Genomic DNA, 26,981 nt, shown 5'->3' with positions numbered 1-26,981 from the left:
TTTAACAACACCCTGCGGGTTCTTCTACGGTGGTAGTTCTAGAACAAACTAAGCGACGACTGACGTGGTGGATTGTGGAAACGCAAAGAGCAATTGTTCCGAGAATGAGCAATTAATGAATGAATGATCAATGTCTCATCAGGAGCAAGCCTTTGTGTCTCTTCTCTCTCAGCTCGCCCTTTCTTTCGACGGTGCCGTTTTGGGCTTGGCCTTGGCCTACGCCGCCGTCCGCACCCTCTTCAAATTCACCGCCACCTCTGCCGCCCTCCGCAAGCTCCACCGCGCCCCTTCTGTCTCCGTCTCCGACCTCCGATCCCTCCTCGCCGAGATACCCTCCGACGCCGACGGAAACTCCGACGGTGGCAACATCGTAATTGTCCGCGGCACTGTCGATGCCAAGTCCGCCGTCGAAGGCGGCACCTGGAAAACCCTGAGACCTGGTGTCTTGGTTTCTCGCGAGTCCGGCGATAAAAGTGTTATTCTTCAAAGAACTCAAACGGTAACAACCTCTATTTTTTTTTCCTTTTTGTGCTCGAAATTTGGTTAATTTATTGCGATCGAACAGAGGAATTTTGCTTGTTTGTTTGAAATTCCCCATTGTTAGGGTTTGATTCAAAAATTTTAGGATTATGTTTATGTGTAATTTGAATTTAGGTTTGTATTGTTTAATGTGTGTTGTGGAGAGTGCAAAAAGTGGAATTTTTTAAATGAAAATCACTTCACGCTTGATTCGGAACAAAAATGTGATGGTGCAAAGTAAAAAAAAAATATGTGAAGGTGCAGAGTAAAATTGTTTGTTCCAAATTCCTCATTGTTAGAGTTTGATTCGAAATTTTAGGATTATGTTAATGTGTAATTTGAATTTAGATCTGTATTGTTTAATGTGGGTAGTGGAAAGTGCTAAAAGTGGAATTTCTGAAATGAAAATCACTTCACACTTGATTCGGAACAAAAATATGTGATGGTGCAAAGTAAAAAAAATAAAATATGTGAAGGTGCAGAGTAAAATGGAACTTAGAGTGTACTTGTTGGAAACCCGCTCAACCTAGGCCCTTAGTGTGTGTCGGTTTGTCATTGGTAAACTACCAATGTTGTTAATGGCGGATGGCGGTTCATGGCGGAAAGTCAAAAATCCGCCATAAAAATATGGCGGATGGCGTAGCGGAAAATGGCGGATGTTATGGCGGACACAAAAAAAAAAAAAACATATATATAAACTCATTGAAATTGAAAAAAACAAAGGATTGCATTCAAATAAACTAAAAAAGTTTCATGAGTTCATACAATAATCAAGTACCAACACCAAATAAACTCATTAAAGAGTTCAAAATAAGAAAATGATAAAAACATAATGCAAAGTGCAAAGTGAAGGTTAAGGCTCTAATCATCTTCTCCAATCCCAACATAATCATCTTCGTTGTTATCATATGGTAATGGAGCATCTCCCTCTCCCTCTTCCCCATCAGACGCCTCAAAATTGACCATGATTTCTTCTTCTTCAGATTCAACATCAATATTCTCCTCAACATCTAGATCCTCATCATTTTCTTGGACTGCTTTTTGCTTCCTTGATGAAGATCCAACAACCATTGCCTGTTTTTTAGAAGTTTGGGCAGCAGCAACACTTGTTTTTTGCTTTTTCCGCCTAGTATACATCCTACACTCTCCAACCCCCGAAGCCTGATACACAGTTGCCCAATTTAGAGCATCATCATCTTCAAATACCAAATCATTTCCAGCATCATTATCATCATCTTGATCCATCTCTCCCACGAGCCATTCATTGCATACATCAATATCATTAAGAGAAATTGGATCAATTTCATCTCTTGCATTATATCTTTGCTTCAATTGTTGGTTGTATTTGACAAACACCAAATCATGCAACCTCTTGTGCTCAAGCCTATTTCTTTTTTTGGAATGAATCTACAACATAACAAATAAATGTTGATTTCAATCTCAAATATACTCCAAATATAACTTGATCATCAAAATTAAATAAAATTAAAAAGTATAGTTAGAGTTTTGTCACAATTACTTGCTCAAACACACTCCAATTTCTTTCACATCCTGAAGCACTGCAAGTCAAACTCAAAATCTTAATAGCCAGCTTCTGCAAATTTGGAGTTTGTGACCCAAACATTCGCCACCAATATGCTGCAATACCAATTACCAACCAAGAGCATAACTTAGAATTCTGAATTCTAACACTAATACATAAAAAAAATAGTATGATAAAAGTTTCTTACTAGGAGAATGGGTTTTCCTTTGAGCCATTGCAAAGTCGGAACCAAAGTGGTCAGCACCAATCTTGTAAAGATGCAACTCGGTTAGAATTTTCTGTTGCACATCAAATTGTGGAATCAACTTCTTAATGCACTCAAACAAACCATTGGTGACCTCAAAATCAAACTCCAAGTCAGTGTTGTCATAAAAGAACTCTGGATTTAAGAAGTGGGCAGCTGCATGCAATGGCCTATGAAGCTGACAATTCCATCTTTTATCAATGATTTCAAACACATCTTTGTACTTGCTTTCATTGTTGTTGAAAGACTTCATAATTGTTTCTTTTGCCTTGTCCATTGCTTCATAAATATAGCCCATGGCTGGTTTCCTTTCACCATCCACAAGACGAAGCACTTTCACAAGTGGAGCCATGACTTTAAGAGTGTAAACCACACTATTCCAAAAAGAAGGCATGAGCACTACCTTTGCAGCTTCTTTTCCCTTAGGCTCCTTAGATAGCTTGTTCAAGGTCCATTCATCAGAAGTAAACATCTTTCTAATATTGGCTTTCTCTTTGTGAAGCCTTTCCAAGGTTAGATAAGAAGTGGCAAATCTAGTAATAGCATGTCTCACCAATTCCCTCTTGTTTGTAAAATTTCTCAACAAACTTAAGGTACTAGAATGGGCATAGATAAACCCAACTAGATTAATTGCCCTTCTAATGGTCTTCCTTATCAAGGGAAGCTTCCCAATATCTTCAAGCATCAAATCAATACAATGAGCTGCACAAGGAGTCCAATAAATATGTTTCCTTTTCTCCTCCAACAACTTACCCGCTAAAACATAGTTGCTCCCATTATCGGTTACAACTTGAACAACATTCTCTTCTCCAACTTCCTCCACAATGGCATCAAGCAACTCAAAAAGCTTTTCACCTGTCTTCACAAAATCAGAGCCATCAACAGACTTCAAAAACATGGTACCAGCTTGAGAGTTAATCAAAAAATTAATGATGCATCTTTGTTTCCGATCAGTCCATGCATCGGACATAATAGTACAACCATACTTGACCCATTGCTCCCTATGGCCTTTCATCAAATTTTCAGTATATTCAACTTCCTTCTTCAAGAGTGGAACTCTGATGTCATGATAGCTAGGAATGGGCAAATGTGGCCCATATTGACCAATGGCTGCAACCATGTTCTCAAAGCTTTTCAATTTAATGAGGTTGAATGACAAACCTGCTTGGTACCAAAAGCGAGCAATATGTTGATGCACCTTCAATACTTCATTCTTATCCATTGACTCTCTTATGTTCATTTGCCTCAGCATCTCCATTTTTCTCCGATTGATTGCATTTTCTGGATTCTTACAGAATTTGTCCATTGGTCCTTTTTTAGTCCCACACTTTGTCTTTGCACTTGCAGCAGCATTACAAGAATCCGCAAACTCATCTTCTTCACTTCCATCACATCCAATCGGTTCACCAAATTCAAAATCTCTTATATTTGCCATATTACCACTGCCAGAAGTACTGTAAGTGGTCCCGCTTTTTTTTGTAGCCATATATTCCTTCAACTCTTCAACTACATTTGGGGGAGTTTTCTTGCAAGCTGCAACGTTGCCCGACTTCCCAATCAGGTGTTGTTTGGCTCGGGTTATTCCTCCCTTAGTGATTTTTCCACAAAAATTACAAACAATGGTGTTTGTATCTCCTTCCACTAGTGAATGACAATATTTCCAGCCTGGGTCTGCCTTATTTTTCCTCGTTGCACTTGCAGTAGCAGCATCGGATGATGGTTCAGCCATTTAAAATCACTAAAAAGGGACTGAACAGGAAAAAAAAATTATGGTGTCAAATACGAAAAAAAAAAAAAGGGACTGTTAACAGTAAAAAGGGGTGTCAAATAGCAAAAGGAAAAAAAAAGTTGTAGACAGAAAAATGGGGTGTGTCAAATAGCAAAAAGCCCAAATCAAAAAAAAAAAAAAAAAAGATCAAGGTTGGCTGACCCGCGTCTGCGTCTTCGTCTTCTTCGTCTTCTTCACGAGACAGAAAGGTGTTGCGGTCGCGGTCGCGGGAGGCTGCGTTGCCGGGGCTCGCGCGAAGTTGGCCTTCGTCTTCGTGTAAGGGTGTCGCGGGCGGCGGCGGTTGGGTGCGCGGACTGTGCGGGTGTCGCCTGTCGCGGCGGCGGCTGGGTGCGGCGGGGTGAGGGAAGGACGCAGAGGTGAGGGAAGGACGCAGAGGTGAGGGAAGGACGCAGAGGTGAGGTGAGGTGCGGCGTCGGACAACATTTAATTGAATGCATAACCGGGTAGGGTTGGATCGGGTCGGCCCAACTCCTACCGCGGACAAAACCCAAGCAAATCCCGCCATTTTCCGCCACCCCGCTATAACCGCCACGACCGCCATGGCTATGGCGGCCGCCATGGCGCCGCCATCCCAAACCCGCCACGCCACCGCTATTCGGTGGCGTTTTTTCGCAAATCCGCCACCTAAATCCGCCATGGCGCCGCCATGGCCGCCATTTAACAACACTGTAAACTACTAAACATATTGCTTTTCTGTTGTATGTTTGGGAATGTGTTCCAAGAGAAACCCAAACACACTGTTAATCTACAAACAGCTCACCCCCTGCCTTGTTGATTGATTTGTCTTTTCAGTGGGCATAATGTAATGAACCTTTTGTTATTTTGAGTTGGTTTTGTTGAAAGAATGCCCATACCTGCTGCTGCAACGTAGAGTGTCTTTCCTAGTCTTTAGGAATTTGTTTTGCTTCTGTTTACGTTTCAGATTTTAGGAGTTGAAGTTTCAAATATTAGGAGTTATGATTCTGTTTTGTAAAATTATCCTGTTATGCCTAGAAATAACTCAAATAAGGGATGTATTTGTTTTGCTTTGTGCTCTTTATATAGAGTTGTTTCAATAAAATATTTTAAGCTTCTCTACACATCATTTTCTCTGTTCTCATAAACCTAAAAACAACAAATTGGCATCAGAGCTCTCATCCGAGGGATCTGTGAGATTTTGTGAGTCTACCCATAATTCCTAAACACAAACACACACGACAATGAATCTAGAAGGTTCATCCATTCCAATTTTACTTCCATTGTTCAATGGCAAGCATTACCACCTTTGGGCTGTTAAAATGGCAGCCGATCTTGATGCATGTGATCTATAGGAAGCTGTTGAAGGCATGTACGAAGTTCCATCCCTACCGGATAATCCATGAGTTGCTCAAATAAGAAATCACAAAGAGAGGAAACAAAGAGAGTCAAAGGCAAGAGCAACCTTGTTTGGAGCATTATCATCCACTATTTTGATCAGATTATTTTTTTTTAATGATTCAACGGGGCAAAACACCCTGTTGATCAGAATAATGACGCTGAAAATACCTAATGAGATTTGGGAGTTTTTGAAGCAAATGTATGATGGAAATGAAAAGGTGAAAGCAATGCAAGCGCTGGACTTGGTTCAAGAATTCGAGATGCAGAGAATGAAGGAATCAAAAACAATTAAGGAATTGACAGGCTTCTTGACACAGTCAACAATGTAAGGCTCCTTGGTACTGAATTTTCAGAAGATAGAATTGTTCAAAAAATTCTACTCATAGTGCTTGGAAAATTTGAAGCCACAATTAGGTCTCTAGAGAACTCAAGGGATTTGTCAAGCATTACTTTGACAGAATTGGTGAATGCACTACAAGCACAAGAACAAAGGAGGCTTATGATGCAAGAAGGATCTTTAGAGGGAGCTTTCCAAGCCAAGAACTGCAATGGTAACAAATACAACCAAAACAACAATTCACATGCCTTTTCACCTTGTCCCTATTGCAGGAAAAATAATCACCCACACAAGTGTTGGTGGAGGCCAGATGTGAAATGCAACAAGTGTGGTCAGTCGGGACATGTGGAGAAGATATGCAAGTCTCATTATCAACATCAGGAGGTCCAAGTTGCAGAGGAACAACTCTTTACAACAACATGCTTTACAACCAACAACCCCAAAATAGGTTGGCTTCTAGATAGTGGTTGTACAAACCACATGGCTCATGATTGAAACTCTTTAAAGATCTCAACAAAACTGTTATTTCCAAAGAATTGGAAATGGAGCACATATTGCTGTGAAAGGCATAGGAACAGTTGCAATGAAAGTCATTCAGGTTTGAAATTAATTTTTTATATCTTATTTGTTCCTTAGATTAATCAAATTTTTGTTAAGTGTTGCTCAGTTATTGGAGAAAGGCTATAAGGTGTCTTTTGATCACAAAATTTGTGTGATTAAACATACAAACAACTTAGAAGTGTTCAAAGTTCATATGAAAGGGACAAGTTTTTCCTTAGATCTTGTAAAATGAGAAAATATAAAGGGATAATTGACTGAAACTGTATGTCAGAGTACACAACGGATGCTCTATTATATAGTGGTCATTACAATAAATACTGATAATGAAAGGATATTTAGTTTCCTCTAAATCAGATTTGTTTCCTATAAATCAGATCCTAATAAATCTATACATTACATATTTCTGATTCTCAACACTTTCCCTCATGCTGAAGCTTAGAAGTTTACTAAGCTTCAGCTAGTTACAAGAAAATTTATTCCCAACAAAAACATAAAACTTGAGTTCCACTAAAAAAGACAATAGTTTGAATGACAACTCAAGGATGTTGGTGAAGTTGGGGAATATTGCTAGAATGAGAGAGGTGGAATATATCCATCAACCTAAGAAAAGCAAGTTCCGACTTTCTGAAAACCATCATTTGGAAGCTTCAAACCAATATTTTGAAGGCAAAAATCGGGGAATATTGCTAGGAAGAGAGAGCTGGAATACCCATCAGCTTAAGTAAATCCAAAGCAAGTTCTGATCTTCTTAAAACCAAGATTTGGAAGCATCAAACGAACCGTGGAGACCCAAAATTATTCAAACTGAAGAGAAGAAATTGTCATAAATAGCCAGAAAAGTTGAGAGAAGTCACCAAGAAACACGTCGGAAAAGTACAGTGACAAAATAGGCGACCGAAAAGTTCTTCGCCAGAAAATGAGGGGCTAGATGAAAGCAGTGACCAGAAAACACGCTGGAAAGAGATGGCGGTAGGAAAGGCGACTGAAGAGTTCTTCGTAACAACGCAAAAACGTAAAAATGGACTGCACAGTGCCCAAAATTGAAAACCAAATAGTACCTAAAAAGGCACGAAACAATGATGCAAAAAGGAGTTTTTGCCCAAAACAAGTCCGATGGAGATGAAACTTTAGGGACAGAGTCATGTTGGGCAGGAGACTTTGTCATTGAAACAGCGGCCAGAAAAGGTGTCGGATGTGCTTATGGGCAAAGCTGTTTGGCTGGCAAAGATGGTGCATGTGAGGGTGCGTGCATGCTTCGTTTTCGATGCCGTGAGCCACACCATGTAGATTGGTGTGGGGTGATCTAGATCCAGTGGGTGATCAGCGGAAAAGTCACTCGAAAATTTTTTGGAAAATTTGCCAGAGTTGCGTTGGTGATTGGAAAATGTGCCAGAAACAGGGAAAATGGCCAGAGAAGCGGAAAGGGTTGTCGGAAAGAAGAAAGAGGTCGTTAGAATAAGTGCAACGATCTGGTGGGGGGATGGTTTTCGTTATTCCCTCAACCTGGTTCTAGATACCATGTAAAATGAGAGAAAATATAGAGGGATAATTGACTGAAACCGTATGTCAGAGTACACAGTGGATGCTCTATTATATAGTGGTCATTACAATAAATACTGGTAATGAGAGGATATTCAGTTTCCTCTAAATCAGATATGTTTCCTATAAATCAGATCCTAATAAATCTATACATTAAATATTTCTGATTCTCAACAGATCTGATTAAGGAGCAAGATGAGGAAAATGACAATGCCAACAAGGAACAAATAGAGAAGAAGCCACCTGAGAAAAACCTTGAAGATCAAAAGGCTCAAGAAAATATGCCTACAAAGCATGAGATGGTTTTGAATAATAAATTGAGCAATGACAGTTGCATTTCAAAAATTCCAAAAATCATTCTGGAGTTTAAAGGTGTGGAATTTGTTAATCTTGACAAAGACAAGGATTTGATGATGGTAAAAGGTGCTGTGGATGCAAGTAAAATGATTCAATATATGAAGGATAAGCTGAAGTGGAATGTGGTGGTGGTCTTATCTGAGAAAGATGATAGCAAAAATTACAACATAAAAGAAGAAAAGCAAGAGTCAAGCTTGATTTGATTTTTTTGAAAACTAAAGGAGTCTACAGTTGCTAAGGCAAGGAGGGGATTTGTTGAAAGAGTGCCCATACTAGCTGCTGCAATGTGTAGTGCCCTTCCTGGTTTTTAGGAATTTGTTTTGCTTCTGTTTACGTTTCAGATTTTAGGAGTTAAAGTTTCAAAAATTAGGAGTTATGATTCTGTATTTTAAATTTAAATTTATCCTGTTATGCCTAGAAATAAGGGATGTTTTTGTTATGCTTTGGGCTCTTTATATATAGTTGTTTCAATAAAATATTTTAAGCTTCTCTACACATTATTTTCTCTGTTCTCATAAACCTAAAACCAACATGCACTGGCACTAAGCTTCAGGGATTTGCATGGTTGAAATCGTGATGCAATATTTGCATATTATAATAAACTACAAATTTGTCAAAATCTAACTGTGATAATAATTGTTGTAAAAAGAAACTGTTATTATAATTAATAGTTATTACTGCAATTCATCTTCTAAAGTACATTTCCCTCACTTTAGTGGAGCAAAATCCAATCTCAAGACTTCAGATTGTTGCCTATAGATTTCCCCTTTCATTTTATAGATAGGTGTATATTTTGATGTTTTGACCATAAGGTGTTATTGAATATTGAATATTGACATGCCTGCTCCTTTTCTTGAGTAAATGAGTAATTATGATGGTCTCGAAGAAAATGGGTAGGTGACCAGCATTGTAGAAATTGAAGTAATTAAATTTTTTCCAATGATATTTGGCTACCCATTTGGCATTTAGAATTAATGGCTTTTATGTCTAAGAGGAATTATATCTTTTTGATTGTCGTAGAAAATTTAAATTTAATTTCATTAACATCTTGCAACTTAGTTGTGAATTATAAGACTAATTTATTGATTTATTTCGTGTTGAATGTTGTGAAGTGTATATACAATGAATGGAAAGGCTTATTTGGATGGACTTCTGATCTTCGAGCCATATTTGCAAGATCATGGAGACAGCAAGAGTCTACATCTTTAAGGAAGGTAATGGATGCATAACTTTGTTAAATAGTGAGGTTCATAATGTATAAAAAAAAATTCTGGTATAATAATCTTGTCAATTGATGTGCATTTCATGCAGTCAAATTTGAGGCTGGTATATATAATTGAGTAGGATAAAAGAATCACCATATTTGACAACAAAGAAGACTCTGTTGTAGCATATGCAGTATAAATATCTTAGTAGATTATTTTGTATCCAGAATCAATTAGTGGTTTTTCTGTTTTAATGATATATAATGCAATCTAATGAATCTATTGCTGCATAAGATTGTCCATCACCAATATGCTTCAGCTGAGCATAATCTAGGTTAGTAAGAACAGGCCAGCATTTTGAACAGGATACACTTTCATTTGCAATGGCTAGAACATGAGCTAATTAATAGTATTAGAGGGATTTGATGATATCTTTCTTGTAGATAGTTTCCTGTTTTGGCATAGTTGTTGATCCTGGATAATGGCATAGAATAGGAACTAAAAAAAATGAAATAGTAGATTGTGGAGTGGCTGCTATACTAAACATAGTTATTATAATACAAACAATTTCTAATGTACATAGTAGATACTCAAAACTTGAGATATATTCAACATAAAACACTTCAATGTTATATCTCAAAGACATGTCATTATAGCTTGAAATCACATACCATAAGAAATAGTCATTTTTATTAAAGATGTGTCATAGTTAAATTGCAAGAGTAACAAAGGCCCTGTTACCCTCCCCTGTTTTTCGAGCTGCAATGCAGAGGTTGGAGGTGTGAAGCAACTTGGCATTAATGTCAATTTCCTGCCACCACTCTCCACGCCCATAAAAAGAGGATAGGAATGTTTTTGGATATTAAGTTGTCCAAGTGCTTTAGATTGAAGAATTAAAAGTCAACAAATTAAAAAGACAAAATAAAAGTTGGAAATATAGAAAAAGAATAAATAAGAAAATAAAAAGTTGTTTGTATGCAGATTTTATTAGAAGCTAAACTGACAATATAAAAAAGATGGAAAGATAGAAAAAGAATAAATAAGAAAATAAAAACTGAAGGATAGTTGAAGTGGAAGATAGAAAAACAAGAAAAAATAAACAGAAAAAAAGAAGATAGAATGACAGCAAGAAAGTTATATCGCAGAGGAAGCTGCAACGGGATGATCTTGGCTGGAACATGTGTGGGGCTTCTTGGATTTGACTGGAAAATGGAGGGGCTGAGGTGTGAACAGGGAATAAATAGCCAGTCTCAGCTGTGATTTGGGACAGTATTCATGTGACACTAAAACACAATGGTATGAGTTTCTTGTAGCGGCTGGTGGCCATGAAGCTCTGCGACAGCACCGTTGTGGCACTATTTGTTGCTGTTAGATAGATATGTGTTTATTATATTTTATCTTTTGTTCATCCTTTTTAAGCACTCTTCTTTGTTGTAATGTCTTTTCATGTACTTGTTACATGATATAAAATCTGAGCTGAGTGAGAGAAAACACTTAAGCTTTTCCAAATATTGTTCTCTAAAAGTCTCAAGTGGTATCAAAACGGGAATGGTCTCGCTCTGTGGTTTTGTCATTGTTGGCTAGCGAACTGCCGGCGTTGACCACCGAGAAATTTTACGGCGAATTCAGGGTTAGGTGCACCTCGTTGAGTGTGACCCAGCCCAAGTGGTCTCAAGAGCAAAAGCTCTGTCATGCACCCTCACACACTGTTACCATCCGCGTGTGTGGATCTCACGTGCCGCCGTAACGCCGTTGCGCCACCATCGTCATCTTTGTCGGTTCCTTCTGGGTTCACTCCAGCACCTGTTTGGCTCCAATTGTCACATCTTAGAAGAGGTCTGAAGTCTAGCCCTAGTTTGTTTGGCTTCTTGTTTCTTTAGTAACTCCTCTGTGTTCGAAAATGTCATCCATGCAGTCTTTTGCAATGTTGTCCAGTATAGGCCCTACCTATTTCTTCCTTCTCTGCAACTCTCACCATTACCACTGAAAAACTCGACTGGACAAATTATCTGTCTTGTTCTAACTAGGTTGAGTTGTGGTTCCTTGGTCAAGAATACCATGATCATTTGGAGAAAGATGTGAATGAAATTCCTGCCGAAAGTAGAGCTCATTGGCAGGAACTTGACTGCCAACTTTGTGCTGTCCTATGGCAATCTGTAGACCCTGATCTGCTTGAGATACTGAGGTCATTCAAGACCTGTTGTTTCTTTTCGAAGAATGCCCAAGATATTTTTTGCTAATGACAATCAGCGTCTGTTTGATTCAACTCAAAGTTGTTTCTCTTCAACAGACCAACCATGATATGATTTCACACATGGTAAAGCTAGAGCTGTAGTTGAAGAATTAAAAGGATTTCTTATGTGATTCTGTAGAGGAAATGATGAAGAGGCTTGATAAACTATTTATGATTTTGATCATGTGGAGCTGGCATTCAGATTATGATCATGTATGTGATCAAATTTTGTTCGGTGATCATATTCCCTCAATGAACAACTTAGTCACTAGACTTCTCCATGTTTCTACTTTGGTGAATGGTGAAAATGCAGCTGCTACTGTTGAGATTTCAGCCATGGTTGCCTCTCATGGTTGGGGTAGAGGGGGCCATTGTAATAGAGGAGGAGGACGTGGTGGTAGAGGTGGTAATGGTAAGCTATGGTGTTCTTATTGTGGAAAAGAAAACCATACTCAAAATAAGTGTATAACCTACATGGTTGGCCTGATAAGGTAGCAAATGTCTCTACATCAGAAAAGGCCTGATATATATATATATATATATATATATATATATATATATATATATATATATATATATATATATATAACAGTACCAGGGGTACTGAGAATACAAATTTTTGAAGTTCAGCGGACATATGGTTTCCTAATACAACCTTGAAAAGTCGAATTAGCTACCCAGATCCTATGTATGCTTCCCTCCCCTGATTACAAAATCCCTCTCTCATATTACTCGACCATTGATTAAAATGCATTCCAAAACCCTTTTCCATATTCCTAAACCATGAACACAAGAAGATTGCATCATCCATCAGTTTGCTAGCATTAAAGCTATCATTTGAGAAAACTATCCCATTCCTATGCTGCCATAGAGTCCAGGTTAATGCTATCCACCAACACTGCCATCTGTGAACCCTTAGGCCAGCATACCCCCCATAAGCATGTTGGAGAAAGTGATGTCTCGGGTTTTGTGGGAAAGCACCCAAAATGTTTAAACAAGACATTGATTCCCACCAAATAGGTAGGATTTTGCTGCAGTTGAAGAATAAATGAGCTGCATCCTCATCATTGTTTCTGCAGAATGGGCAAAGGAGACCATTGATTTCCATGTTTCTACTTCACAAGTTTAATTTTGTTGGCAGCCTGTCTCTGATTAATCTCCAAGCGAAGAAGGATGTTTTAGTTGGGATCTTTAGATTCCATAGCTCCTTAGATACTCCATCTTGATTCTCATCTATCAATTCTCCCAACAGCAGATTATATGCGCTCCCCACTGAATATTGACCACTTGGATCTCCTTTCCACAGCCACTTGTCTTGTCAATCTGGGTGAAAAGGTTGAATCTTGATTTTTTGATGAAGAATATCAGGAGTACTTGAGGCTGAAATCTAGTAGCTAAGCTCAATCCTCTTTAGTACCAAGTGTTTCAACAACCTGCATATCTCAATCTGTGGAAGGTCAAGGTCCATGGATAGTTAATTCAGGTGCTTCTGACCATATCTTTGGTAACAATTCCTTGTTCTCCTCTATTTTTTCACCTAAATTTCCTCACCTTGTTGCATTAGCCAATGGGTCCAAATTTGCATCCCAAGGAGTTGGTCAAGTTCCTCTTTCTTCCTCCTTAAATTTAAATTCTGTTTTGTATATTCCTGAGTGTCCTTATAACCTAATTTCCCTAAGTCAATTGACTTGTTCCTTAAATTGCTTAGTAATGTTTGTTGCTGATTCCTTTGTAATACAAGACCGTTGTACGGACTGAGTGATTGGCATAGGACATGAATCACAAGGTCTTTACTACCTGGAAACCAACTCTTTTGTGTCCTGTTTTCCTTCCTTATCTCCAAAACTTTTGCATGATCGTCTAGGTCACCCAAGTCTTGCCAAATTGAAGATTATGGTTCCAATTCTCAACAGATTACAAATGTTAGAGTGTGAATCTTGTCAATTAGGAAAACATGTTAGATAATTTTTTCCAAAACAAACTGAAAAAAGATGTAACTCGGTTTTTTCTACCATTCACTTAGATACTTGGGGATCAAGCCATGTAACATCTTTTGGGTTTAGATATTTTGTGAGATGACTCTAGTTACTGATCGCTTGATGGTAGGTGGAAGGCGCCACTCCCAGCAATGCAAGATAAGCCAAAGGAAGACGCCACAAGGGTGATGGATTGCCCCTGATAAGTTCAAACGGGTTCAGTTTGGAACCTAGAGAATACTCTCACAATACACAAGTATTTGTCTGAAAATTCAAGTCTGTCCATTCCATTGCAATTTTGTGTACATATAGACAGCTAGCCTTTAATTATTCTAAATGCACCATTAACTGCAATTATGAAGGCAAGGCTTTTAATTCCCAGTGGTGCACATGAAAAGACACCAAAACTATCAGCCACTAAAATAAGTAAAAGAAAGAAAAAAAATGAAAATGAAAGAAATACAATTTTATTTAATTCTAAAAAGAAGAAAGTCAGCAACAACGCCCTCCAGCTCATTGGTCTTAAATAATAACTATGCACTGAAATAATTTTGGTTCAATGTCCTTTACTGCAGGTACAACTTCAAAATTTTTTTCTACCACTTGTTGTAGGGTCTCCTCTGCCTTTCTAGCTCTAGCTCTGGTCATAGGTCCTGCTTGTCCTTGTGCCGGTCCTTTTGCTTCAATTTCCTCATCATTTTGTTACCTTCATTGATGAATATTCTCGATGCACTTGAGTTTATTTAATGAAAGATAGATCTGAACTTTTGCCTATTTCTATACTCTTTTCCTCCAAAGTCTTTGGTTGTACATGTTTTGTTCATGATATTTCTCCATGTCTTGATAAGCTCTCAGCAAGAGCTATCAAATGTGTGTTTCTTGGGTATTCATGCCTTTAAAAAGGCTACAAATGTTACTCTCCAACCACAAGGAGATACTACATGTCAGCCGATGTTACCTTCTTCAAAGAAACCATGTTCTTCTCTAAATAGGATTCCAACTCAATACAAGTGTTGCCTATTCCTTATCTCAATCTAGTGGTATCTCTTACCATACAACATTCAATGAAGGAGAAATTCAACCACCCTCAACTATTAAGCTGAATTATCTCCATCTTCTATTTCTACCTCCCAGAGCAGGACACACAGAGCTAGTTCCACTGGACATGAAGATCCTTTTGGTTCATGTTCTTCATCCTCAGTTATTCCTACAATGGATCCTCCTCCATCATCACCCTCTCTTGATGAAGACTCAGGTTGGCCTATTGCCCTTAGAAAAGGTATTAGTTCCTCTTCCTCCTGGGAAGAAGACAGTTGGTTGTCGGTGGGTATATGCTGTCAAGGCTGGTCCTAATGGTGAAGTTGATCGTCTTAAGGCACATTATATGGCCTTGACTATAAGGATACTTTTTCTCCTATGGCCAAAATCACTACTAATCGTCTCTTTCTTGCAATGACTGCCATTTGTCATTGGCCTCTTCACCAATTAGATATCAAAAATGCTTTTCATCATGGTGAGTTGGAGGAGATCTATATGGAGCAACCTCCTGGGTTTGTTGCTTAGGGAGAATCTGGCTTAGTTTGCAAACTTCGTCGATCTCTTTATGGGCTCAAACAGTATCCAAGAGCTTGGTTTGTGAAATTCAGTCATGTACAAAGTTTTGGGATGAAACAGAGTGAAGCAGATCACTCAGTTTTTTATTGTCGCGCTTCCCCTGGTAAATATGTTTACTTGGTTTATGTCGATGATATAGTAATTGCAGGGAATTATGATACTAAAATCTCCCAGTTGAAATGACATTTGTTTAGTCACTTTCATCTTAGAATGTGGGTTTAATTCAACTCCAAAAGCTAGCTCATAGGGTGATGGTTGCTCCCCATTTATATACTCTATCCTAGCACTATCTCTAGCCGATATGAGACTTGGGATTTTCCCAATACACCCCCTCACACCCAACACTTTTGAGCTTGGTGTGTAGATAATATGGTGGAAGACCCGTTTAACAGATCTAGGAAAGACTCTGATACCATCTTAGAATGTGAATTTTGGGTCTAATTTAACTCCAAAAGCTAGCTCATAGGGTGAGGATTGTTCCCTACTTATATACTCTATCTTGGCATTAACTTTAGCTGATGTGGGACTTGGATTTTTCCCAATAGACCAAGGATCTTGGCCACCTGAAGTACTTCCTTGGTATAGAGGTAGCTCAATCCAAGGAAGACATTATTATCTCACAGAGGAAGTATGCTTTGGATATTTTGGAAGAGATGGGCATGATTAACTGTAGACCTGTTGATAGTCCCATGCATCCAAATCAAAAGTTAATGGCAGATTAGGGTGAACCATATCCAGATCTGGAGAGATATAGAAGATTAGTGGGGAAACTCATCTATCTTACAATTCCCAGGCTTGATATTTCCTTTGCAGTTGGAATTGTTAGTTAGTTTATGCAAACTCCTCATGTTAATCACTGGAATGTTGTTCTTCACATTCTCAGGTATATAAAGAAGACTCCAGGACAAGGACTGTTGTATGAAGACAAAGGAGACTCTCAGATTTCAGGTTATTGTGATGTTGGTTGGGCAGGGTCCCCTATAGACAGGTGCTCTACAACAGGATATTGAGTATCTATTGGAGGAAATGTTATCTCTTGGAAGAGCAAGAAGCAGAATATTGTTGCTAGATCTAGTGTAGAAGCAGAATACAGGTCTATGGCTTCAGTCACATGTGAATTAGTGTAGATCAAACAACGTATTCAAGAGCTAAAGTTCTGTGAAGTTCAGCCAATGAAGTTGTATTGTGATAATCAGGAAACTCTCCGTATTGCCTCCAATCCAGTGTTTCATGAGAGAACCAAACATATAGAGATTGACTGTCATCTTGTGAAAGAGAAGCTGTTGGCCAAGGAGATTAGTACAGAGTTTGTCAACATAAGTGGTCAACTTGCAGATATTTTAACTAAGTCTTTAAGGGAACCTCGGATTCAGTTGATATGTGCCAAGCTTGGAGCCTATAATTTATATGCTCCAGTTTGAGGGTGAATGTTAAATAGATATGTGTTTATTATATTTTATCTTTTGTTTCTTCCTTGTTAAGCACTCTTTGCATCTGTAATGTCTTTTCATGTACTTGTTACATAATATAAAATCTGAGCTGAGTGAGAGAAAACACTTGAGCTTTTCCAAATATTCTTCTCTAAAAGTCTATAGTGTTGCTATTGGCTATTCTGTATTTCTGTATGAATGGATTATGATGCGTCTTTCGGTTTCTCTTTTCTTTATTCACCTTTGATCTTTACTTGTTTTAATAGCTAGCAGATATGATATATCTTGAAATTACAGAAAAAAGTAGAGAAGGAGGAAAAGAGAGATCAAGCTCACAATTATAAATTATAATACTGATTTATTGTATGTGATGGTCAAAATAAAAAGTAGTAAGTTCTATTTATACACTGGTACTAGACTCCTAATCTTAATAAAATAAGGAAATAAACATGAAATATACTGATATATTAAAATCATTCCTAAAGGATTATGTAACTACAACAATAGCAACGAAGGTCTTATCCCACTAGGAAAGGATCATGTAAGATACTGTAAAATATTTTAAGATACAATGATGGTATGAAATATTTTCTAGATTTTTTAACTATTTTTGTTGTAGGTGCCTTTTGTTCTAATTGATGTTGGACGGTGGCCAAATGCTGAGTATGTTGTTGTAAACATGGATGGCTCAAGACATCCGTTACCTTTGTCAACAGTTTATCATAAATTGCAACCAATAACTGCTTCTCCTTATACTTTCTTGCAAGCACTTTTTGGGCATGAATATCCGGTGAGTTGATACTCTCATACAGCTTATTTGCAATGGATATCATAATGTCGAGTTATGTTCAATCTCTATACATGTTCTATTTCCCTTTAAAATTATTCTATTTTGGTGTTGTGTCTCTGTCTGCTCCTGTGAAATTGTTGATCTTTGGTATATCACGTTTGCTGAAATGTTATTATATGTTTCTTTTCTGTAGGTTGGACTACTAGATGAAGAGAAAATTCTTCCATTGGGAAAGAATATCACTGCTGTTGGCCTTTGCAGTTTAAAAAATGGAATTGCTGAAATTAAGTCGTGCAAGGATCTACCATATTTTCTGTAAGTTTCTTTTCTTTGAAATAAACTATTATATTGTTGATCTTGAAAAAAACTCTATCATTTGGTATTCCTATTCGGTATAGTAGTGGGGATTGTTTCATTTGAAGTTAGCATACACTTCCTTTTTTTATACCTTTGGTATTCAGTAGGATACATTCTAGCAGAAATGTCACTTTACTGGTAGAATGATTATGGCTATTTTGATTTTATAATGAATTAATTAATTTATATTGGTGACCATGAATAAGGAGTTGTGGATCCATGAATATGTGGTTTTGATCAAACTTGCTTGAATTTTCTTCTCAACAGGCTGAGGTGCCATTTGTCAAGTATAAATTGCTTTTGATAAAGGATCCTATGACAAGTCTATGATTTTTTTTTGGTGGTGTATTAATAAAGAGTAATATTGAATTATATGAGTGCGTATATCTCAGTAAATGCTGATAAATGATTCATCATGTGGAAGTGCTGCTTATGATAATTATCATCTTTGTTTATTGGAGTATATTTATTTGATAGACTGTTTTTCCTTTCTTAGCTTCTATGTATAGGATTAACTATAGTTTATTGAACTGCTATATAGTTAACTGACTAGAGTCAGTTGACAGTTAGAGTTAGTTGACAGTTATCTCTGTGTTACTCTGCCTATATAAACTGAGGTGTAACCTTTTCTCATTGGGTTGAATAATATTTCACTTCACCTCAATTTCTGTTAGTGATATTTTCTCTCCCTGAGATTTCTATATGGTATCATAGAGCTTTGTTTCGATCATTCATGGTTCTGCTTTCGCTTCCGCTCCTCCTCCTCCTCCAAGGATTGGTGGCTCTCCACTAGTTTCTTCGGCAGTTATCACTGCAAAGAAGTTTTTGCACTCCATCTAACAGAAGCTTAACAATTCCAACTACCTCCTTTGGTGTCAACAGGCTGAACCTGTTCTCAAAGGACATCACCTTTTTCATCTTCTCACTAAACTGCAGATTCCGACTCGATATCTCACCATTGCTGATTGTGATGCTGGTGTTACTTCGCCTGAGTTCTTGCTTTGGGAGCAACAGGATCAGCTCCTTCTATTGTGGCTTCAATCTACTGTTTCCGGCGAGGTGCTTCCGCGGCTTGTTGGTTACAAAACTGTGTGGCATCTTTGGGACAAGCTCCACACACACTTTTACTCCATTGTTCGTGTGAAAAAACGGCAACTCCACAATGATTTACGTAACATTTTTTCTAAACAATAGTTCAATTTCTGGCTATTTGTTTTGCATTCAAACCATTATTGATTCTCTCTCGTCGATTGGAGAGCATGTGTCTGAATCCGATCATGTTGACATCGTTCTTGATGGTTTACCAGATGAGTTTGAGTCGCTCATAATCTTCGTGAGTGGAAAGTTTGAGTTGATGTCTACTGATGAAGTCGCAACTCTCCTTCTGGCTCATGAGACTCGAATCGCTCGCAAAACCTTTGCCTTGTCCATTGCTTCGATTAATATCGCTGAAGGGGCAAAACCTAATTTTAGCCCCCAATTCGGTGCAACAAGATTCTCATCCTCAAGCTTATGTTGCTCAAGGTTCTGGCTCTTTGTCTCACTTTGGCACGAACTACAATAATTACAATGGTGGAAATCAGTACGTTAGCGCTGGCATTGGCCGTGGTGGCGGTGGCGGTTGGAATTTTAATCGTGGTGGTTGCAATGGTGGCTGTGGCAGAGGTCGATTTGCTCATTTCCAGTGTCAAATCTGTCATAAATATGGTCATGAGGCTTCTTATTGTCATCATAGGCACAATGATGACTATGTTCCTACTCAGCCTATGGATTATCCCAGCCAGTATCCTGATCAAAATCAGTCTCAGATCTCTACTAACCCCAATCAGAACCAGTACCAAAGTCAGAGTCAGAACCTTAATTCCTATCAAACACAGCAGTCTAATCAGTCTCAGTTCAATCAATACTCAGCATTCTCCTCAAGCCTATCTGATAAGTGTTCCTTCAGCCTCTTCTTCGAGTTGATATCCTGATTCAGGGGACTCTCACCATGTCACAATCGTTTCTCAAAATATTCATTAAACCATTCCCTTCGAAGGACCAGATCAAATTACTATTGGTAATGGTCAAGGTTTGAATATCAACTCTTCAGGTTTATCTTCCTTCTCATCTCCCTTTAATCCTAAAATTTCTCTTGTCCTTAATAATTTCCTGTTTGTTCCTTCCATTACCAAAAATTTAATCTATGTCAGTCAATTTTGTAGAGATAATTCTGTGTTTTTTGAGTTTCATTCTGAATTCTGTTTGGTCAAATCTCAGGTCTCTAAATAGGTGCTTCTTAAAGGGATGGTAGGCTGTGATGGCCTCTATCAATTCCCTGACTTGCTTCAGTTAGCTAGACAGCAACTCAAGCCCCCTTTCACTATCAATACCATTTCTTCTGCTGGCTCAGAACCTGTGCCAAGTGTTTCTTCTCCAGATTCTGTTTCAACTGGTGTAAATAGAATCAGTCCTAGTGTGTCTCATGTCAATACTCTTTCTAATAGTGATCTTTCTTTTGCCACTTGGCATTCCAGATTAGGTCACCCTAGTGGTGATACTATGAAACTTGTATCCAAGCTGTGTAATATACCTATCTTAAATAAAACAGGTTCTGATTTTTGTTCAAACTGTTGCATTGGCAAGTCCCATTGTCTTCCCTCTTCCCCTTCTCTTATTGTGTATTCTAATCATTTTGAACTCATTTATACAGATTTGTGGGGTCCTTCACCTGTCTTGTCCAACACTGGTTACAGCTGTGTAATATACCTATCATAAATAAAACAGGTTCTGATTTTTGTTCAAACTGTTGCATTGGCAAGTCCCATTGTCTTCCCTCTTCCCCTTTTCTTATTGTGTATTCTAATCATTTTGAACTCATTTATACAGATTTGTGGGGTCCTTCACCTGTCTTGTCCAACACTGGTTACAGCTATTATGTAACCTTTGTTGATGCCCACACTCAGTTTACTTGGCTTTATTTGTTGAAAAGTAAATCTGAGCCAAAGGCTTTCACCAGCAATTTGGTTATGACTACAATGAGACATTTTCTCCTGTAATCAAACCAGTCACTGTCAGAATTCTTCTTTCTCTTCCTGTCACTCAAAAGTGGAGTCTTCGGAAGTTAGATGTCAATAATGCATTTCTCAATGGTGTTCTTGAACATGAGTTAGCCCCCTGGATTTGAAAATCCCAACAAACAGCATGTGTGTAAGTTGCATAAGGCAATATATGGTCTCAAACAAGCCCCTAGAGCTTGGTTTGACAAACTAAAGGCCACCCTTCTTCGGTTTCAGTTCAGCTCCAGCAAGTGTGATCCCTCACATTTTGCTTACACTGATTCCAAAAATACTGTTATATACATGCTTGTGTATGTAGATGGCTTTATTGTTGTTGAATATCCTTGTATTTTATCTATATTTGGTAGCTTAGTTGGTGAGCTTGTTCAGAAGGGCAGCAGTGAGTTGTCACTGTCATTGCCCTTCTCTCTCTATCTTCACCTTTGATACATGTTTTGTCCATGATTTGTCTCCTGGTTTAGACAAACTCTCTGCAAGGTAAGTTAAATGTGTCTTCTTGGGTTATTCTCGTCTTCAAAAAGGTTACAAATGTTATTCTCCAACCATGAGAAGATACTACATGTCTGTAGATGTAACCTTCTTTGAAGACTCACCCTTCTTCTCACCTTCCGAAGACCATTCTTCATCTCTTCAGGAAGTTCTTCCTATTCCTTCTCCTTGTCCTCTAGATGACTCAGACCAAAATGTCAGTGTTGTTCCCTCTTCCTCACCGGATTCACCTGAAGTTGTATCTTCACCTTTGATTACAGATCAACCCAGGACAACGCAGATTGGATTTCCAGTACCTAAAGCTTCTCCCCGTGGTTCTCGTTCTTCTTCAGCCAGTCCTCCACTCATGGATTCTTCCACTTCTTCTCATTCTGACTCACATTGGCCCATTGCCATCAGGAAAGGTATTCGCTCTACTCGTAATCCTCATCCTATTTATAATTTCTTAAGTTACCACCATTTGTCTCCTTCGTATAGTTCCTTTGTTTTCTCATTGTCTTCCCTTACTATTCCTTCCACTGTTCGTGAGGCACTTTATCATCCTAGCTGGAGACAGGCTATGGTTGATGAGATGCAGGCTCTTGAAGATAATGATACTTGGGAGCTTGTTCCTCTTCCTCCTGGTAAGACCACTGTGGGTTGTAGATGAGTTTACACTGTTAAAGTTGGGCCCAATGGTAAGGTTGATCGATTTAAGGCTCGCTTGGTGGCTAAGGGCTACACATAGGTATATGGCATTGATTACTGTGATACTTTCTCTTCTGTAGCCAAACTCACCACTGTTCGTCTGTTTCTTGCTATGGCTGCTATCCGTCATTGGCCCCTCCATCATCTTGATATTAAGAATGCCTTTCTCCACGGTGATCTTGAGGAGGATATTTATATGGAGCAACCTCCTGGGTTTGTTGCTCAGGGGGAGTATGGTCTTGTTTGTAAGCTTCACCGATCTCTCTATGGGTTGAAGCAATCTCCTCGCGCTTGGTTTGGTAAATTTAGTCATGTTGTCCGAATGTTTGGACTGAAATGAAGTGAAGCCGATCATTCTGTATTTTATTGTCATACATCCCCTGGAAAATGTGTTTATCTAATTGTCTATGTTGATGATATAGTGATTACAGGGAATGATACTACTAAGATCACCCAGCTAAAAGAGCACTTATTCAGTCATTTTCAGACCAAAGATCTGGGTCCTTTGAAGTATTTCCTTGGTATTGAAGTAGCTCAATCAGGAGATGATGTTGTGATCTCTCAGAGGAAGTATGCTCTTGATATTTGAGAAGAAACAGGTATGCAGAATTGTAGACCTGTTGAAAGCCCTATGGATCCAAACCTGAAGCTCATGGCAGATCAAACTGAAGTTTATCTTGACCCCGAGAGATATAGGAGGCTTGTGGGAAAACTCATTTCCCTTACCATTACTAGACTTGATATCTCCTTTGTTGTGGGAGTGGTTAGCCAATTTATGCAGAATCCTCATTTGGACCATTGGAATGCTGTCACGCGTATTCTGAGATATGTTAAAAAAGCTCCTGGTCAAGGGTTGTTGTATGAAGACAAGGGTAATACACAACTATCGGGATATTGTGATGCTGATTGGGCTGGTTGTCCCATGGATAGAAGGTCTACATCAGGCTATTGTGTCTTCATTGGAGGAAATCTTATTTCTTGGAAAAGCAAGAAACAGACAATTGTCGCTCGGTCCAGTGCAGAAGCTGAATATCGATCTATGTCTATGGTTACTTGTGAGCTCATGTGGATTAAACAGTTTTTGTAGGAATTGAGGTTTTGTGAAGAGTTGCCAATGAAGTTGTATTGTGATAATCAGGCTGCTCTTCATATTGCCTCAAACCCAGTTTTTCATGAAAGGACTAAGCACATAGAGATTGATTGTCATTTCATTCGAGAGAAGCTTCTGTCCAAGGAAATTGTCACTGAGTTCATTGGTTCTAATGATCAGCCAGCGGATATTTTGACTAAGTCCTTAAGAGGACCCAAAATTCATACTATATGTTCCAAGCTTGGTGCATATGATTTATATGCTCCAGCTTGAGGGGGAGTGTTGAATATCCTTGTATTTTATCTATATTTGGTAGCTTAGTTGGTAAGCTTGTTCAGAAGGGCAGCAGTGAGTTGTCACTGTCATTGCCCTTCTCTCTCTATCTTGTATTCTATATATATGTAACTTTTTGAAATTAATAATGCTAAGAGAGAAAGGAGGGTGTTTCTCCTTCAGTTTCAAGTATTGTCACTGGAAACAATCCCACATTCATCAAGTCCTTAGTTACCAAACTCAACTCTGAGTTCTCACTTAAAGACCTAAGGAATCTTGACTATTTCCTGGGAATTGAAGTAGGATCTCAACTCAATGGTGCACTCATTCAGACCCAGTCAAAGTACATTAAGGATTTATTTGGAAAACAAAAATTGATAAGGCCAATACTATTTCTTCTCCAATGGTTGGAGGCTGCAAGTTAACTAAGTCAGGGTAGGAGCCTTTGCCTGATCCCACTCTATACAGGTCTATTGTGGGAGCCTTGCAATATGCAACCATCACTCAACCTGAAATCAATTTTTGTTAACAAAGTCTGTCAGTACATGTCAGATCCATCAAAACACTATTGGGCTGCAGTAAAACAAATTCTCAGGTTTCTAGCTGGTACCGTCAACTTTGGTTTGAAGTTTCTCTCTCCTTTTACTGGACCTCCCTTTACAGTGCATGCTTATTATGATGCTGACTGAGCATCTGATCCTGACAACAGAAGGTCAGCTTCTGGTGCAGCCATCTTTTATGGGTCAAATTTAGTTTCTTGGTGGTCAAAGAGACAGTCTGTTGTTGCAAGGTCCAGTACAGAGGCTGAATATCGCAGTCTAGCCTTAGCCCACTGCTGAAGTTACATGGATTAGGTCACTTCTGTCTAAACTGCACATTCCTCATCCATCCAGTCATCTTTTGTAACAATCTGAGCATTGTTGCTCTTGCTCACAATCCTGTTATGCACTCTCGAACTAAGCATATGGAATTGGATCTCTTCTTTGTTAGAGAAAAAGTTTTGGAGAAGCAACTTCAAGTGGTTCATGTTCCTGCCATTGATCAGAAGGCTGCTATTTTGACAAAGGCTTTGACTCCTTCCAACTTTACCACGTACAAATCCAAGCTCAGAGTGGCTGAAAAGTTCACTTCCAACCTCTCATGAGCTTGCGGGGGTATAGGAGTATATTTACTTGTTAGACTGTTTTTCCTTTCTTAGCTTCTATGTATAAGATTAACTGTTGACAGTTATCTGTGTAACTGCCTATATAAACCGAGGTGTAACCTTTTCTCATTGGGTTGATAATATTTCACTTCACCTCAATTCCGTTAGTGATATTTTTCCTTTGAGATTTCTATACTGTTGTAGGTCTGACTTGAGTAAAGATCAGATGATAGTAGATCTTTCCAGCAAAACAAAAATACTGTTTTGGGGTGGTATTGCTCTTGGTTCAATGTCAGTTGGGGTCCTTGGCTATGCAGTTGTGAGGTAAGTTGGTTTGAGTCACCTATCCATTTATTATATTGTTTATGTGATGCTTTGGATTTTGTTAATTATATGTGGCTTTAGATTGTTTTGCAAATGAGTAAACTCGGTGGATTGTCTTGGCTTGATAAACTATATCAGGGTGACTATGTGTAATAGACAAGTTAAATTTAGTTAGCATATGACGATGCCCTTTATTTTGACAATAATCAGAATTTGAAATAATATTATTGGTAATTTTGGTGGTTAGAGACATGGAGTTGAATTGAAGTCCATTAAACTCTGCTTGTTTTCAGGAACTGGAATAAGTGGAAACAGTGGAAGCAACAGAGGCAGCTCCAGCAACAAAGGCAAGCGGTGAGTGATGTTGAACCTCAGATGGATGATGAGATTGAAGATGTTCCAGATGGACAATTATGTGTTATATGTCTGATGAGGAGAAGACGTTCTGTTTTCATTCCCTGTGGGCATCTTGTGTGTTGCCAAGGGTGTGCCATATCAGTTGAACGCGAAGTGGCACCCAAATGTCCTGTTTGTCGTCAGGAGATTCGAGATTCAGTGCGGATTTATGAATCTTGAACAGACACAGGCTGATTCTTATGTTCTCTCTGTGGCAGGAAACTTTTTTGCTTGCTAACGAGAAGAATGTTTGCTTTTTATTTCGATAAGATATAGAATCTGGAGTTGTAGGGAAAACCCTCCTTTGCTCTTATTTCCTGTGAAACATTTATCAGGGGTAGATAATAGGTTGGTCGAGGTTAATTTTATAGGATTTTCTAATTATCCCAGTTGCAGTGTACATAAATATTTAATTTTGCCTAACTCCTTTAGAATGAACTCTGATATGTTATTGTGCATGTGATGCTGCTTGTTGGCTATAAATCTTTGTTTGAGCAGGATTGTGTGAATGTGATTGTAAACTCCTATACGATAATCTTGTATTATTCCTGGCTTAAAGGTAATCTCACGAGTACACTTGTAAATCTAAATCCTACGTCCAAAAGTAAAAACTAATGCTGGTAGGTAACAACCAGAAATGCAGTCAGTCAGCCTGTGGTTTGTTTGGTGAGGCTGATCCTCTTTCATTGGCAAATATTATTGGGGTTTATTGATTTAAGAAAATGTTTTTTGATATTAATTATAAAAATGTCATTTATTTTTAATTTTATTCTTATTTTTAAATGTTTGTATAAAAACTGAAAATAATAAAAAGAACTTCATTTCTCATTTAAAAAAATGAGATGATATATTTTGATTAAAAGTGAAAAACAACAGATGCTAAATTCTGAAACAACAATATCTTAACTGTTATGAATATTACAAAGCACACAACTGACAAAATAGTATGCATCCCTCTTTATGTGACAAAGTTCTATAATCAAGAATTTGACATGCTGGAGAAATTTGGCAGTGGAAGAATTTTAAGAACTTAGAATACATATCCTACCTTTCCCCTCTCAAACTTGTTTAAGGTTAACCAGCAGTGGACAATCGCTCCCTCACTAGAACTTGTTGGATATAAACTTGTAGTGAATTATGGTTCATCGTGATGTAAAATGTCGAGTTCTGATTATTCCCATCCAGCTTACACAAGGAAAAGAAAGAAATAGGTTGCCCCTTCTACCATAGTCCAAATGAGTTCCAATTTGATCCACTGAATGAATTCGGGCCTACATTGAAGTGTTTATTGAGTTTCTAATAAGTTAAAAACTTGAAACCAATACACTCTTAATGATCAACAGTAATTAGCTACCTTATATATATATATATATATATATATATATATATACACACACGATAACTTTGAATTTCAAAACATGAGGGTCATGATTGTGAGCTAGTATTTTAGTTATATATGTTAAGCATATTAGTTCATGTGATGCGGTGATGTGTCTACGCAAGATTTGTTTCTTTTATATTATTATTTGTACTTATTTAAAAGAAATGTGGTTTTGGTCATTATTTGAAGTGGATGTTGTGTTTGTGATATAATTATTTTATAATGTATCTTTTTTTCTCTTTATGCTTTCTTTGAGATTTAAATGTTTGTGAGATGTATCTTACTCTC

The 26,981-nt window shown here is 38.1% G+C and overlaps 2 protein-coding genes across 5 annotated transcripts; one reads left to right on the top strand and one right to left on the bottom strand.

Annotated features, from left to right (window-relative positions):
- On the top strand, positions 1–25,841 carry LOC114406306 (E3 ubiquitin-protein ligase SPL2-like). 4 transcript variants are annotated; one of them, XM_028368975.1, is made up of 6 exons: positions 4–499; positions 9,358–9,459; positions 17,323–17,493; positions 17,687–17,808; positions 24,779–24,916; positions 25,210–25,841. In XM_028368975.1, exons 1-6 carry the CDS (start codon positions 131–133, stop codon positions 25,490–25,492), a joined length of 1,185 nt encoding a protein of 394 aa, XP_028224776.1. In that variant the 5' UTR covers positions 4–130; the 3' UTR covers positions 25,493–25,841. The 4 variants fall into 4 exon arrangements, with proteins under 4 accessions (XP_028224778.1, XP_028224779.1, XP_028224776.1 ...); XM_028368976.1 differs by having other exon boundaries at positions 5–499; positions 24,797–24,916; XM_028368977.1 differs by lacking the exons at positions 24,779–24,916; positions 25,210–25,841 and adding an exon at positions 20,543–20,911 and having other exon boundaries at positions 1–499.
- LOC114406305 lies at positions 1,282–4,085 on the bottom strand. The gene is made up of 3 exons (XM_028368974.1): positions 2,250–4,085; positions 2,039–2,157; positions 1,282–1,926 (listed from the first exon to the last, which is right to left on the bottom strand). Exons 1-3 carry the CDS (start codon positions 4,033–4,035, stop codon positions 1,381–1,383), a joined length of 2,451 nt encoding a protein of 816 aa, XP_028224775.1. The 5' UTR covers positions 4,036–4,085; the 3' UTR covers positions 1,282–1,380.
- Positions 25,842–26,981: the final 1,140 nt, after the last annotated feature.

The sequence above is a fragment of the Glycine soja genome, chromosome 3, assembly GCF_004193775.1.
Source record: "Glycine soja cultivar W05 chromosome 3, ASM419377v2, whole genome shotgun sequence".
Classification (NCBI taxonomy): domain Eukaryota; kingdom Viridiplantae; phylum Streptophyta; class Magnoliopsida; order Fabales; family Fabaceae; genus Glycine; species Glycine soja.
The sequence above is the reverse complement of the archived record's forward strand: the minus strand, read 5'-3'. Positions and strand labels throughout refer to the sequence as shown.